General features: G+C 37.7%; 3 protein-coding genes across 4 annotated transcripts; 1 reads left to right on the forward strand and 2 right to left on the reverse strand.

Annotated features, from left to right (window-relative positions):
* Positions 1-781: 781 nt before the first annotated feature.
* LOC137711879 (kinetochore protein SPC25 homolog) lies at positions 782-3,341 on the reverse strand. The gene is made up of 8 exons (XM_068451036.1): positions 3,094-3,341; positions 2,816-2,881; positions 2,428-2,574; positions 2,103-2,201; positions 1,936-2,025; positions 1,709-1,831; positions 1,320-1,546; positions 782-1,149 (listed from the first exon to the last, which is right to left on the reverse strand). The coding sequence occupies exons 1-8, from the start codon at positions 3,260-3,262 to the stop codon at positions 1,138-1,140; spliced, it is 933 nt and encodes a 310-aa protein (XP_068307137.1). The 5' UTR covers positions 3,263-3,341; the 3' UTR covers positions 782-1,137.
* A 3,555-nt stretch (positions 3,342-6,896) lies between these two features.
* On the reverse strand, positions 6,897-10,926 carry LOC137713895 (cell division cycle protein 48 homolog). The gene is made up of 9 exons (XM_068453247.1): positions 10,868-10,926; positions 10,069-10,234; positions 9,747-9,975; positions 8,859-9,625; positions 8,539-8,760; positions 8,335-8,406; positions 7,968-8,249; positions 7,474-7,833; positions 6,897-7,230 (listed from the first exon to the last, which is right to left on the reverse strand). Exons 1-9 carry the CDS (start codon positions 10,924-10,926, stop codon positions 6,928-6,930), a joined length of 2,460 nt encoding a protein of 819 aa, XP_068309348.1. The 3' UTR covers positions 6,897-6,927.
* A 1,436-nt stretch (positions 10,927-12,362) lies between these two features.
* On the forward strand, positions 12,363-15,882 carry LOC137713667 (arginine-specific demethylase JMJ20). Of its 2 annotated transcripts, none has more exons than XM_068452996.1 (9): positions 12,363-12,661; positions 13,072-13,236; positions 13,505-13,667; positions 13,780-13,897; positions 14,032-14,101; positions 14,197-14,277; positions 14,496-14,552; positions 14,665-14,776; positions 14,969-15,882. In XM_068452996.1, exons 1-9 carry the CDS (start codon positions 12,452-12,454, stop codon positions 15,409-15,411), a joined length of 1,419 nt encoding a protein of 472 aa, XP_068309097.1. In that variant the 5' UTR covers positions 12,363-12,451; the 3' UTR covers positions 15,412-15,882. The 2 variants fall into 2 exon arrangements, with proteins under 2 accessions (XP_068309097.1, XP_068309098.1); XM_068452997.1 differs by having other exon boundaries at positions 13,780-13,852.
* The last annotated feature ends 511 nt before the right edge of the window (positions 15,883-16,393 follow it).

A 16,393-nucleotide genomic window follows, 5' to 3' on the forward strand; every position in this document is an offset into this window, starting at 1 on the left:
TTGAAATGTGGTGTAAGGTGGAAGATGAGGGTTAGGTATTTATAGAAAGAAAAAAATTAATTTTTTAAAATTTTTCTGTATTTTTTAAAAAAAATTTGACATTTTTTAATTAATTTTTAATAAATTTTAATGTTGTAATTAATCTGGACCGTTGGATTTGAAAAATAATCAAATCCAACAGCCAACACGCCGCCACGTGGCCAACGGTCAAATTTCTTACCGTTTGGCCTTTTTTTTTTAATAATTTTTTGTGAAAAAAACGTGGACCGTTGATCTGTGATCGGACGGTCCAATTTAAAAGTGAAATTTAAATTTTTTTTACCGTTGGAAATCCAACGGCCTACAAAAACTAGCCGTTGGAAATCCAACGGCTCTGAGGAGGGCCACGTAGCCCTTTGACAGACTCAGTCCACTTGCCCTGCACCGCGGGCCCCACTGCCTGCAGACACTGTCGGCTACTCGCCATCTCCACCGCGTGTTGTGCACACGCCAAGAAACGGACCGGCCTCTGGGTCTGTCCATTTTGGGCTGGCCTCTTAACTGGCACGGGCTGGATGCCAGCATGTTTTCCAGGCTGGAGCTGATGGACTCAGTGCCGGGCCATTTTCTTCACTTGGTGCCGGGCCATTTACCACGGGCTGGACTTGCTCTAATGCATCATCAAAACTTAAAAAAAAAAAAAAAAAAAAAAAAAAAAAAAAAAAAAAAAAAAAAAAAAAAAAAAAAAAAAAAAAGAAAAAGAAAAAAAAAAAGAAGAGAGATACCGGAAAACATCCTCTATCATGGCACACTTGAGAAGTGAAAGTGAAGCTACAAATGAACAAATTGTGAAGAAGAGAAACGAAGATACATCCCTATAGCCGATGCCTCTACTACAAAGAGCAAAAACACACACATCGAAACAGTTTTAGGGATTACAAGCCTTACATATTCATTACCCATTAGCTGTTCAGTTCAATGAAGGCGCTGAAGAGAACACAAGTGAAACAAACCCAGCAACAAGGTGGTGCTGTCATGTTGGGCTGTTTCTGTCTACTTAAGTTATATGAACACAGAAGTCAATTTTCTTGTCTTACACGTCAAGCATTTGTGGTTGCCAATTATGAACATCAACCTCATCAAGTGTCTCCTCCGTCTTCATTTCTTAACCTGCCATAGTTTTCAATATATTTTATCAAAAGAATTTTGCACTAACGGTTTTCTTTTACAAAGTAAATAAAAACTTATTAAGAGCATTCAAGCACTGTGAGTCATGAAAACAAATAACAAGCCGAAACTTGGAAGAGAAGGAAGACTATAAATGTAAAATTAGAAAATACCCTTAAACGAGGAGACCGACGCATAGATAATGCAGAGGCAGGAGATTGAATTACTGCTTTACTCCCCTTCCCATGGTTGGGTTTCTTGAAATGTCTATTTTCTTCTCCATATTGAACTTGGTGGTCATAGATCTCGGCCAGAGATTCACTTCTCCCAGTTGAGACAGACAAAACTGGAGCAGACCCAGAAATTGTGGAAGAATCTTGAGGAAGAACAGTTGGTAATCCTGTTGAATCATAATGAACACAAAAATCAATAACATACATCACTACGTGCACTAGAGTCAGGAAATATGATAGATTTTGGAATAATATACAGGGCCACTATTTGAGGATGTTCCCTTTCCAGCATGGAAGATTTTAGATGAAATGCAAGAGAGAAGGTCTACCTTGAGCCGCGGCTTCTTGAAACTTCACTCTGATATCTCTGACAAATTTAAATAACTCATTGGTTCTGTTCAATTCATGAATCATCTCTTTGGTCTCGTTCAAGTACGGATCACAATCTACCACTAGACATTAAAAGAAAGGGAATATTAGAAAGTTTGAGATACACAATATAAGATGTATATTCAAGATTAAACTAAACCCTACAAATAAGAGGTACAATACTTACAGGTGTAAGTATCATTTGCATGGCGAACGGTGAAACAGAATTCCTGATCTGGATTCTTCAAACTAATGTTCTTGAATGTGAATTTTACACCTAGTCACAGAAGGATGTATGTCATTCCCCATAATAGATATATGAGAAATGTTGCACAATCAAATAACTTCAATTACCATGTCCGCCTTCAATGTAGAAACCAAGAACCCTATTATACCACGAGATGGCCTCTTTTATTTCATCCTTTCCGTCTCCGATACAATTTTCTTCAGACTCTGCCAAAGTTTGAACATTACTAAAATTAAAAAAAATAGTAACGAAATTTGGAATCACAATCATATACGATGTCCTTTGAAAAACCGAGTCCCCCTCCAATAAAAAGCCAGAATGCAATCAAACAAAGAGCAAAAGTTTAACTATTAATAAGTACATAAAATGATAGAAAGCTATAACAACAAATCAGCGATGGTGCCAATAACTGAAATAATCAGAGGAAATTACCAAAAGATTGCTGAGAAAGGATTGCAGCATATTCATCCCTCTTAGCCCTTTGATCTTGCACTGTTCTCTTAAGTACTTCAATCCTAGCTTTCCTAGCTTCAATGGCCTCCATCAATGCCATTCGCTTGGCCTCTTTACGGGTCTTCACTACAAAGAACAATAAGAAATATAAACTAACACAGATTAATTTGAAGAAGGAAAAATATATCTTAAAAGAAAAAAGATTTCAGCTAATCACAGCAAAAGCAGCAATTAAATTGATTAGCTTTCAGGGATATTACTACTAAACAATAAAATTAGTGTAATTTCTTTGCAATTTTAACTTCAAATTTTCCAAGTAATTTCTAATTTCCATCCAAATTATAAATACAAAATGCAGAGTATATACCTGCTAGGGCTTTAAACAAATCATCCTCAGCTTCCCTCAATTTAGCTTTAGCCTCTCCTAACTTACCTGCAATTATTCGAAAGAAAAGAAACTTCAGCCAAATGAGATTTACAAAAATTTAAATCCGAAACCCTAATGTCGCACGAACCACGCATCCTCACTCGACTCAAGAACCCAAATTTATGCACGAATTACAAGAAAACGCAGATATAAACCCTAAATCGAAGTAAATTTATGAAAAAATCAAGTAAATAAAAGAGTTAAATGACAAGCTGGACCTTGGGACCGGAGGGTTTCTTGTGCGGTGGCGCGGGCGGAAGCCAGGGAGTCCCGAAACGACGCCGCGAAGGCATCCAAATCCTGCTGGTGGATCGGAATCTCACTCTCGCAGGCCATCCGTAGCGACTCCATCTTCGTCCGTACGGACTCCTCTGGTTTGCCGTCCATTTGCTGAAGACTGAGGAGTGAGTGACTGAGAAAGAGGGAGAGTCGGTGACACAGTCGGAACTATTTTTTGAAAAATGAAAGTGTGCGCCAGTTTTAAGTTTTGTTTTTTGTTTTTTTTTTTTTTTCAGTGAGTCGATTTAGGCAGTTAGCCAGTTACTCAGTGGGAAAAAATGTGGGCCGTATTGGATCTGGGTGCAGATATATTGGGCCTTTAGGGTAATGGGCTTCTTTATTTTTATTTTTTTCTCTTTGTTTTTGGTTAGTGGACTGATCAAAATTTTGTAAGTGTTTTTCTGACAGTCAAAAGCACTTTCTGCGTTTAGTGGAAAACCTTAATGGCACGTTTACGTACCCGTAATCGGAATCAATTTACGGAATTAGATTCCGATTACGTTATACACCTTTGTTTACGTAATCTTGTGGAATCAAAATACATGTGAGGTCTACACATATTAAGGAATCCAACTCCTAATTTTGAAGGAATTTGACTCCCTGCATGAGGGAGGTATTTCAATTTCTTGGCACTTGAGGAATCCGGAATGGATTTCTTCTACCAATAATGCCATCACTTGTTTCTAATTATTCCAACATTGCCCTTTATTTGACACTAATTATGTCATCTTTTAATAAATAAATAAATAAAACCTATTTTTATGTAACATCCCACATCACCCAAGAGAGTGATCCTTATATGTATATTCTCATCTCTATTTAGCACGAGGCTTTTTGGGAGCTCACTGGTTTCGGGTTCCGTAGGAACTCCGAAGTTAAACGAGAAGGGGGCTAGAGCAATCCCATGATGGGTGACCCACTGGGAAGTTGCTCGTGAGTTCCCAAAAACAAAACCGTGAGGGAATGGTAAGCCCAAAGCGGACAATATCGTGCTACGGTGGTGGAGCGAGCTCGGGAAGTGATTTGCCCCGGGCGGGGGTGTGACAATTTGGTATCAGAGCCAATCTCTGGCCGGAAATGTGCCGACGTGGACGTCGGGCCCCTAAGGGGGGTGGATTGTAACATCCCACATCGCCCAGGGGAGTGATCCTTATATGTATATTCTCATCTCTACCTAGCACGAGGCCTTTTGGGAGCTCACTGGCTTCGGGTTCCGTAGAAACTCTGAAGTTAAGCGAGAAGGGCGGCTAGAGCAATCCCATGATGGGTGACCCACTGAGAAATTGCTCGTGAGTTCCCAAAAATAAAACCGTGAGGGAATGGTAAGCCCAAAGCGGATAATATCGTGCTATGGTGGTGGAGCGGGCCCGGGAAGTGATCCGCCCCGGGCGGGGATGTGACATTTATATAGGTGAATTTTATTATATAAATTTAATTAAGAAGTTAATTTAATTAATTAGTATGAAAATAATTTATTTATGTAAGGGTAATTTAGTAATCAACCTAGTTTTCATTCCGATTGAAGTAAATTAGTAAACAATTTTTATGGACTCAACATCATTCCTGCCATCTTTTAATAAATAAATAAATAAAACTCATTTATATATTTTTATATAGATGAATTTTATTATATAAATTTAATTAAGAATTTAATATAATTAATTAGTATGAAAATAATTTATTTATGTAAGGGCAATATAGTAATCAACCTAGTTTTCATTCCAATTGAAGTGAATTAGTAAACAACTTATATGGACTCAACATCATTCCTACTCCGATTCCAAACATTTTTAGTAAACAACTTCAACAGGAATCTGATTTTGATTCCTCCTCATTTCAATTCCTCCTCATTTCAATTCCTCCTCAATCCAATTCCTCTTCAATTCAATTCCCCTCAATTTGATTACGGATTAGTAAACGCGCAAAATGTTTTTAACGCAGCTTCGTTCTAAAAGGTAAAGAACAAGCCTTTTGCACACAATTTTTGTAATCCATTAATGTATGACAATGAGAGAGAAAGAGAGAGAAGGGGGACAACAAAACTAATATTGCTTGAATGTGAAGTCATTTTCCAAATTTCTTTCTCAAAAAAGGAGAGGGGATGTGTTGATGGATGCGTATTCTGTGTGCATGCAGATTGCGAATGCAATGTCTTATTTTATTTTAATTTGTTGTGCCTGCAAACTTGGTAAGGAGTTTTTTTTTTTGGGTGTTTTTTTTGGGGGGGGGGGGTGGGTTGGGTTTGATGATTTTTCTCATCTCGTTTTATGTGTGTGGCGGAGAAATGTAGGCTGCTTAATCGTAACCAATAAAGGATGATGATATTCGCACACACCTTGTTTTATCTTTTTTATATTTTTTTCATTTTTGGTCGACAAATTAAATAAATTAAAGAATATCAAATGAAAAAAATTAACAAAGATTGTGTGGAAAATAAAAATAGGGTGTTAATAGAACCACCCTAAATAATTTCAAACTCTTTATCCAATCATAGTTGTATCTGCATTGTTTAGAGCAGTTGCGCTTGTTAAGATGTCAAAGAGGGGATCAAAGGTCCACTACTAATGCGTCAAGCACTTGTGTATATTCCCTCAACTTAATTATTTGTTAGCTTAGTAGTGTGAGTTTTTATCGCAAAAGATCTAACTGTAATTAGAAGTGAAACTATTCATTATAAGTTATGTTTTATTTTGTCATGTTTTCAACACGTGATGTTTTGCATTCTTCAACAGTGCTCCCTTCTATTTACATACACCCAAGTTCGAATATCCTCTTATGCAATTTAGATTAAAAAAAACAGTATTATAAGAGTATTTATTCTGCATTTTAACTCTATTGAATTTAGCATTATCTTCCATATTTGTGCAGAAGGGTAGACAGCAAAGAAGAAGAAGAAAGCCACCTCTCTGGTGAGCCCTTTGCTTGCTTGAGCTCACGTGGTGCGCTGCTAGATAATGTCCCATGTGAGATCTGAGATCTCTCTTCTGTCCTTGGTGTTAATATACACTTTTCTTTTTATAGTACACATGAAAGATTCTCAGTGTAGATCATGAGGGACAGAATTGTATATATATACAGCAGACCCTAAAATATAAAGATTTAAAGGTTAAAAGATTCAGAGTATCAGATACTTCGGAGCACTCAAGTGCCCATAGGCCAAAAGAAACAAGGCAAACAAGCATGATACGTTTGTTCTTTGTCATTCACATTGTATGGAAAGGGAAACGCCAGGAACAGTTGTGAAATAGCAAGCGTTAATTCTAGGAACCATGCGTTTCAGCGCCATCTTTTGAATTTTCGCCATTCATGCTTGTGGGACGCACAAAACATGGACGCATGGGCATTTCCGTCCCAAGCGCGAGCGTGCACGACTAATCGTGTAGCACCATTTGATTTGGGCAATACTTGCACTTCAGCTACAAGGTAATTAGTTGGCCAACTTAGGGTTTTGTGATCATACTTGTCTGCAAATATCTAAGAAAAGCAGTGACTCCATCTGCAAGTAACAGTGCTACCTTAATTTGATTTGTGAATTTCAATTTGTTGGGAGAAAATTTACGTCTGAAAATTAAAGTTATTTTTACTTTACCCAATTCAGTAGTACAAAAAATGAAGTCTGTTTTACTTTTCATCCAAAAATTTATAGCATAAGAAAATATAACCTCAAATTTAAATATTTAATTACCTTGAAATTTACAGATCTTCCACATCAAAATATAACCTCAAAGCTAAAACATGTACCTAAATTATCTAAAAGGCATTGGTTGTAGTTCTCAATCATAGAGATCAGCTTCCTCTCCAGCAACTGCGGCCGAAGAAAATGGGGATAGAGCAGCTTCTCCTGCATTGTTCTCTGTCTGTTGAGCAGGAAATCGAAATTCGGATCCAAACCCACGAGATTGCTGCAAAGTCTGAGCAAATAGCTGGTACTTCTTGATGTCTGCATCACTCACACTTCTTCGGGCATATTTCATCGATTCCTCAAAGTGTGCTGGCTTGATCTCGGCTACCTCATCAATTTCATCTTCTTCCATGGCTTCGGGGTTAGCATTCTTTCTTCTTTCCCTCTCAATATCCTATAAATGTTTGAAAGGAGGAAAAGATTAGTACAATTTTCAGGAACGTGAAGAATAAATTTCAACAAGCATCTATGAATCATGTTAATGCTGCAATTAGGTTTCTTGTATGTGAAGGAATGTTAAGGGAATTTTGTCTTAGAAAAAAAAAAGAAATCTTTTAACGAGCATAAATTTTCTTCTGCAATTAGGCTTCTTGCTTGTGCTGCAAGTAATTAATTCAAGTTGGAGAAAACCTCTTACCTTCTCAATGTCTTCTCTGATGGCATATTTGCAGGCACGTTGACATATCTCAGTGATATCTGCACCACTAAAACCGTGCGTATAACGGGCAAGAGCTGCTAGGTCAATATCCTTAGAGATGGGGGACTTGCGCAAACATGCTTTAAAAATCTGAAGGCGCGAAGCCTCATCTGGGAGTGGGATGTAGATAAGTTGGTCAAGACGTCCAGGCCTGAGCAATGCCGGGTCAAGAATATCTGGCCTGTTTGTTGCCCCAATGATAAAGACGGTTTTCTTTGCGTTCATTCCATCCATTTCAGTTAGAAGTTGGTTCAAGACTCTGTCTCCAGCACCACCGGCATCTCCCACAGAATTTCCACGCTGATAGAGGAGGGGGTTCGTGAGTTAGTTCAAAGCGAAAAATAGTTATTCTCAAAATAAACAAGTAAATTAACCAATAAACATAAATTTGAATGTGATTGAAAGGAAAAAAAAATATATATAATCTCAAGTACCTGAGTTGCAATTGAGTCTAGCTCATCAAAGAAGAGAACACAAGGAGCAGATTGGCGAGCCTTGTCAAATATCTCGCGCACATTTGCCTCACTTTCTCCGAACCACATTGTTAGCAACTCGGGCCCTTTGATACTGATGAAGTTGGCCTGACATTCGCTGGCAATTGCCTTGGCGAGAAGAGTTTTCCCACAGCCAGGCGGTCCATAAAAGAGAACGCCTTTGGAAGGCGACATGCCAAATTTCTCAAACATTTCTGGATGCTCCACGGGCATTGAAACAGTCTGCAAAAGGTAAAGGAATTGGTAAAAATTTTGGTCCATAGAAATTATGCATAGAAGAAGAAGAAGATGAAATCGAATCACAAACCTCTTGAAGTTCTCTTTTGACGTTGTTCAACCCACCAATGGCATCCCATGAGACATTTGGTACCTCCACAACCTGTAAACCAGGAAAACAAGTTTGTCATTCTCAAGTCCATAGATTTTCTGAGTAGCAACTTCTAAACAAGTAAAGTTTGCTACTCCTAAACTTAAAAATAAACAAAAATTGAAATAAATACATAAAACTTACAGTTTCGCGCAAGGCAGAGGGATTTGTAGAGGACAACGAGGTCTGGAAGTGTTCATTTGTCACAGCCATCGAATTCAACACCTCAGCATCAATCGTTTCGTCTTCCAAATCAATAACATCCATTTTTTCGCGGATGCACTGGAGTGCGGCCTCTGTGCAGAGAGCAGCAAGATCTGCACCAACAAAACCATGGGTATCTTTTGCAACTCTTTCGAGATCAACCTGTTATAGTAACAAAACACCACATTAATTATCATGCTTTATCGCAATGCAAGACAAAACAATATGATATATCAAAATTTGAGGATAGAAAATCTTACATCGTCTGCAAGTTTCATCCTCTTTGTATGGATTCGTAAAACTTCCAATCTTCCAACTTCATCCGGCACACCAATGTCAATCTCTCTATCGAATCTTCCAAATCTCCTCAGAGCAGGGTCGATGCTGTTTGGCCTATTCGTTGCTCCCATGACAATGACATGCGCACGGGACTTAAGGCCATCCATTAAAGTCAGAAGCTGGGAAACTATACGCCTTTCCACTTCACCGTGGGTCTTTTCTCTCTTTGGAGCAATAGAATCTATCTCATCAATAAAAATGATTGAGGGTGCATTCTTTTCGGCTTCCTCAAACGCCTTCCTCAAGTTACTTTCACTTTCACCTGCCATCTTGGACATTATTTCAGGTCCATTAATCAAAAGGAAGAACGCTCCAGTCTCATTCGCTACAGCCCTTGCAATCAAAGTTTTTCCAGTCCCCGGTGGGCCATAGAGTAAAATGCCTTTAGGGGGTTTTACTCCAATCGATTTGAAGAGCTGCGGATGTCTAAGAGGCAGTTCTACTAACTCGCGTATCTGGGCCATTTGCTTTCTAACACCTCCAACATCATCATATCCCACATCCTCTAGTCTTTCCTCGTCTTCACGTTTGACAGGCTCTCCCTCACAGAAAATCTCAGTATCTGGCGCAACAATGCAGTACTCAGCAGGGTCTGTCTCCATGACCTTGAACTCAACGCTTCGCATCATGCCCCGAACCAGGAAAAGATCACCCTTCCTCATAGGCCGGTAAGATTCAACGAAGTATGCTGTGAACCAAGTAAGAATGTAAAGAAACATGTCACAGAAGCACAAAGTCTAATTGTAACAAAATATTGATGTGTGACAGAAACAATTAATAAGGAAATAAATTTCAAAGAGAATACTCACGCTTCAAATATGCATCGAATAAGCTTCCTGTCACTCCTTCAATTGTATCATCGATTGGAAGGATGTGAACCTTCTTTCCATACTTGACATCAGGGCAGGGATGAACAGACACAACATCTCCAAGGCGAACCCTAAGATTAGCTCTCACAACTTTGTTCATTCTGATTTTCGATTCCTCGCATTCATCATCGGCAATAATGATGCAAATTGTGTCTCTCCTTTTCTTGCCCTGTACACCCCCAAAAAAATAGTGAGATTTAATTTCTAGGCATTTAGACACTTAAGTTCGACGCATTCAGAAACATAGAAGAGCAAAATATACCTTAATTAAAACAGTGTCTCCGCGGAAAAACTGAAGCTTCTCCAGTGCAGCAGGGTGCAAGGAAATCACAGAATTATCATCATTGACAGCTTCATCGACAACAAGTCGATTAGGAGACTTCTTTCGTTCCAAGATAGCAGTCGAAAAATCTTTCTTGTTGCTCTTCCTGTATTTGAAAATAAAAACTTTAGTTTCTCGTAACGAAGTACTCATCAAAACCAACAAATAATCAAATCTTCTCATTCAAAACTACAATCCTGCAATAGAAGACTTCTGCCAAAAGTTAAACAAGAACTCTCCGGTAATTTTGCGCTACAAACTTGTAATGGTGTTATATCCCCCTACCAAAACCAAATAATGCACACATAGCGGTACAAGAGTATGCTTTGGAAACTAATCAGTAAATCATCCATGTGTATAGAGCATATATCTTACTTAATCCCAGTGTAACTGCATAAATATGGTTCAGAAAAAAAAAGGTTGAATCTTTTGAGTTCAAGATTGGCTAAAGCGGATGTGCTCCCACCATGTGCACTGAGTTTGAATTCCCTCCCCATAGTTAGATTAGTTTAAAGTATAGTATCGCTTGTATCAAATTGACAAAAAAAAAATATATATATATATATATAACAATCAACATAGCATCCACACATGTACACTGCCATAAACCCTAAACCCTAATTAACCCTATTCATTATTCAGTTTGATAAAAGTTTTAAAAGTTGATTTATTTTTAGAAAACAAACAGATGCTAATACGAACTGCAATAGCTATAACAGATGGCTATAGGAATACGTACGGGTCCGAAGACGAAGAGGGCTGAGAACGATCAGGAGCAGATGGACTCGGAGGCGCCATTGTTGTTGCTTCTTTGGTTTTGGATTTTGGCGGTTTGGTCGATCGTCAACAAAGGTTTTGGGAGTTTCAAACGTTGTGAAGAGTGAACTTTGACACGATGCGAGGGGCTTTGGTATTTTATAGGCAACTAGAGAGATGGACCTATTCCGTTTAGGAGTAGGGTTGTGAGTTTTATTTCGGTTTCGTGCGGGAAAAGATACATCTCTGCCGACAAGGAAAAGGACTAATCAGTTCTGGAGTTTGCACATACTCTAAGCCAATTACGCACAACCACGTAAAAAAATTAATTTTAAATTTCGCCACATCGGGTACCCGTTGGAGTCCCTTTTTGTCCTTCACTTGGAATTTTGGAGAACAATGAGTTATTATAATTTGGTCCTTGTAGTTTGCCAAAGTTCACTTTTATTTGTATGGTTTCAATTGATGCAAATAAAGTTATTGTAATCTACTAATTGTTACAGGTAAAGAACAACGCTTTATTATTATTTTTTATTACAAATTAAGACATGTGAGACATAGGTGAGGGAAAGTTGGTATTTCAAAGGAAGTTCTAGCCCCTAAAAAGATGGACCGTCTTAGCAAAACCATCAACTGATCATTTTTTTAAAAATAAAAAAAATAAAAGATGTAATAGTACTGCATTACGTCTCTCAATTCCTAATTTCATAAGTAAAAAATTGAATTGAGAAAATTATTAAATTACAGATTCTTAAATTTATACGTGGCAACTTCAGACACGAAACAATACATGACTAAACATCAGGATGAATTATGTGTTGAACATTTTATGAGTTGTCATGCACACAATATAAATAGAGATTCGAACTCACTATTTACATTTGAACCTAAGACCATCTCCAAAAGACATGTCAAATATGATTAAAAGACATTCAGGTACTCTCCAATGGATATGCCAAATATGATATGGCAGTTGAGTCATTTGACTCCTTACTTTCTAGTTGTCTTTTTTGACAGCAAACAAAGAAGGAGTCAAATATTTTTAATTTAATTTTTTAATTCATGGGTCTTATTAACAACCAATAGAATAAAAACTCAAATTAATTTTGATTATTTTTTAATAGTTAATGAAACCCTGAGCCCAATAAAATAATAAAATACATATTTGACACATCTATTAGAAAAGAAAATGATTTAGCATTTGTATTCAATTTGCATCAGCCATCAAATATAATTTTGATATATTATTTTCGACATCTCCTTTGGAGATGCTCCTTATGAGTGAAAAATAATATCATTACACCTTAGTACTAAATAACAACCTGATCACAGCCGCCCTTTTTTTTTTTTTTTTTTTTTTTTTTGGTAAATAGGTCACAACCCTTGTTACCCCTAGTAAAATCATTCTTCGGCCAAATTTGGGCCCTTTAAAAGTACTTTGGGCCTCCCTGGCCCGGCCTGGCCCAACTCAAGTCGTCTTCCCCAAATTGAAGAGGGCGCGCGGAGAAACCGAACGTACGAAATCCGAATTAACTCGCTGGAGTAGCATAAGCTGGGAGAAGAAAACATGGGTATTCAAATTGGGGGGCAAATAGAGAAGGTGAGCGGGAAAAAACTGGGGTACTATGAGTTCGTGGAGAGGTATATGGAGAAAAACCAGCCTGTGGTGCTCACAGGTCTCATGGAAGATTGGAGGGCTTGCAGAGATTGGGTCACCGACAATGGCCAGCCAAATCTTCAATTTTTCGCTACCCATTTCGGAAAATCCAAAGTTCAGGTACTAGATTTCTTGCAGAAATCTGATTTAGTGAAATTAAATATGAATTATGAAGTGTGTTTAGAAGGAATTAATCACAATTAAGAAGATTGGCTATGTGGTAATTAGATATTAGCTAACCTATCAGCCCCTGTTTTGGTTTCTGTTGCTAAAGATTCAGGCTTTGAATTTTTGGTGTAATATTGCAATGTTAAGTAGTTTTTTAGGTGTTGTGTGATTGTAATATTAAGAAGTATGTTAGATGAATTAATCCTAATTAGAGGAATTAATCCTAATTAGGCTTATTAGCTAACTCACCGCCCCTTTATTTTGTTTTGTTTTCTGTAGTTTTGTAGTAGAATTCATGCTTTAAAGGTTCAGTCTTTGTATGTTTGATCTTTTTAAGGTGAGGTGATATTTGTCACTTATAGGTTGCAGATTGTGGTACTAGAGAATTCACAGATCAGAAGAGAATGGAAATGACCGTTGCGGACTTTGTTGAGCAATGGGACCCCGTTCAGGAGCATAGTAATGCTTCAAGTCATGAAGCTACGAGCAAGGCGTTGCTATATTTGAAGGACTGGCATTTTGTTAAGGTGCTAGTTAGAAACTTTGAATTCACCCTTTATTTATGTGGAATTATGGAGCAGTTGAGGAGTTAGTTTCCTGGTGATTTTATGCTTTGACATCCTTGTTACTGTCTGCCTTGGGTGTATGGGGGCTTTGTATATTTAGTTGGGACATATCAGCCTTGAGAGTCATCGCTTTGCCCATATCAGTGTGTCTAGTCTAAGGTAACATCTCAAAATTTTCTAGTGTAGTCGCCTGACTTGTTCTATCATCCTTTGGTATTCTGATCTCCAGGAGTACCCAGAATACGAAGCCTACACAACTCCGGTGCTCTTTTGTGATGATTGGCTCAACATGTATCTTGACAATTATCACATGCATAATGATCCCAACATTTACTCAGAAAATAACGAAATAAGTTGCTCTGATTATCGTTTCGTTTACATGGGAGCAAAAGGTTTGAGAATATTTGTGATACATTCATTCAGTCTCTCTCACTTTCTAGTCATAGATATGATCTAAGTCAAAATTTTCAAGGAGATTTAGCTCCCTTTCTGTGGTTTATGCAGGCACTTGGACTCCTCTTCATGCTGATGTTTTCAGGTCATATAGCTGGTCAGCGAATGTGTGTGGCAAAAAAAGGTGGCTTTTCCTCTCTCCTTCTCAAAGTCATCTTGTGTTTGGCAGGCAAGTTTACAATTTCATGCGCTAATAGGAATCAGAGATATCTACATTGGGAGTCTGGGACATTTGTGTATTGCTTTGATTAATGAAGCATATTTTAGAACTCTCTCTCTTTCTTACCCTTTCTTGAACTTCAGGAATATGAAAAGCTGTGTATATAATATTTTTGATGATGTTAGTGAAACTAATGTTCCTGGTTTTGCAAAGGTAAATCATCAATCTATATCGTCAAGTTTTCTTTTGTCTAGTTGTATTTTTGCAGCTTTTTTGGTGTTGAAACCGTATATTCTTCTATTGAGCAGGCTATCTGGTTGGAGTGCATTCAAGAACCAAATGAGATTATCTTTGTGCCTAGCGGATGGTATCATCAAGTCCATAATTTGGTATTTCTTCTATTTCTTCAAGTTTGCTTCGCCCAATCATAAAATAGAAGTCTGAAAGTTTGCAATGATTATAAGAGGTTTTCCGAGTAAATTACTCTCCATCACAACTTTTCTATTTGTAGGAAGACACTGTAGTCTGTATGTCAATCAAAACAAAACTATCTTCATGCTTGATGAACGGAATTTTTTCATCTTATTTGTGTTCATAATACTTTCAGGAAGATACAATTTCCATAAACCACAACTGGTTCAATGCTTATAATATTCGTTGGGTGGTAAGTGGAACACTACTACCAGAGTATATTGTATGTTAAATTTCTACCGTTCCATGTAAAACTAATGATGCTAGTGTTCTAGTGGCACTAATTTGTATCTATTAAATTATAGTGGGATTTACTTTTGAGGGATTACTACGAGGCTAAGGAGTACATAGAAGACATCAAGGATATATGTGATGATTTTGAAGGTCTCTGCCAGCGGAACCTTGCCGCTAATACAGGTAAATTGCAAACTGAACATACAATAACTTAAAGCTTGTTTAAATTTCCCAGTGACAAATCCGAAGCACTTGGACATAATCATAGCTACTGAATAAACTTAGCGTCCGGAAGGGAGGGGGGAACAAGGGGTTTTAGAAAAAGAAAAGGAAAAAAATCCTAATCTGCTTGCTAATTTTTTTCTTTTAATGCAGGCATGAACTTTAGTGATTTCTTAATCTTCCTAGCACGGTTCTCTCTGGCCAACTTGATCCAACTTTGTTATCTTGCTAGAAAGAATGGAAATCACACTCGGAATTCATCCCCAATAGCTCAGAACTTCACTTTCAACCTTGCATCAATTCAAAAAATTGCATCGAATATAAAATCTATGGAAGATCAGACAGGAAGTCATGGATTTCATTTGGATTTCCGGGAAGCCTTAAATGATCCCGAGTTCTTTAAACTTTGTACTGTTTTGGGAAGACAATATGGGATGGTACACATGGAACCAGACTGGAATTGCAATACAAAGAAAGCTTGGTTAGATGATATGAGGTACATGGAAATTCTAGGAACTTGTAGCTCTGAGGTCTCTACTACCAGTGATCTTGTTAAATTTGTAAAGCATGCTGTAGCAGAATTCATGGGTGTTTGAACTGCAAGATTTTTCACTGTCTAATTGAAAAATGAAAACAGTTCAATGAGAATTGATATCCCGCTACAAGATGTCCAAGGTGAACTACTGGACAACACCAAGATATAAATCTGCCTGCAGCACTGCTTATTGGCTTATGAAGGTCTGACAATCTGCCTGCAGCACTGCCTACTTTGCATATGAAGGTTTGATAATCTTCCTGCAGCACTGCCTATTCGGTTTATGAAGGTTTGATCTTCGGTTGTGGGATCCAAATAACAAGAACAGTGGTTGGAAAACCCTATGAGTGGTATTTGCCTTTGAAGTTGCTGATTCTTATTGTCTTCGTGCTAACTCACTGAAGTTTGAACAACTCTACCGAGTCGGTGAATTCACTGGTATCATTCTATGAATTTATATTTTCTTTTCCTCCTTGCACCTCTGTATATATGTTCTACTTGACTGAAATTCATATGATGATTAAGCAGTTCAGCTTGCTTTACTTTGAATCTTGCTTTAGACTTTAATGATGTTTAAACGTGGTTAATAGGAAGTGGTAAATCTTATTAACGCGTTTCATTACTTGCTTTCACGTTAACCGTCTTCTGGTGTTTTTACATTTGCATGTATTTTGTAGGCCAAACATTGACTTTGTTGTCTGTAGTTTGTCAAAATTCCACTTTTGCCCTTATAATTTCGCCTTTTTTTTTTTTGAATATATCGATATTTTTACATTAAAGGGAGGGGGAGTTCGGCTGAGCCACACAATAGACAACCTAATTTGGTATCAAATTCATCATCCATGAGATTCGAATCTAAGACCTTACACTTCCAAGTGAAGGGGAATATCATCAGACCGTATGAAAATGTGAGGGTATACGTATAAATAAACATACACGCACCGTGCCGCTTATTGAATTGCAACAATTAGTACACTGTGGCTACATTTGATAGAGAGGATTAGGTTGATAAGATAACTCACTATAATGGATGACGTGGATTG

Source organism: Pyrus communis, chromosome 13 (assembly GCF_963583255.1).
Source record: "Pyrus communis chromosome 13, drPyrComm1.1, whole genome shotgun sequence".
Lineage (NCBI taxonomy): Eukaryota > Viridiplantae > Streptophyta > Magnoliopsida > Rosales > Rosaceae > Pyrus > Pyrus communis.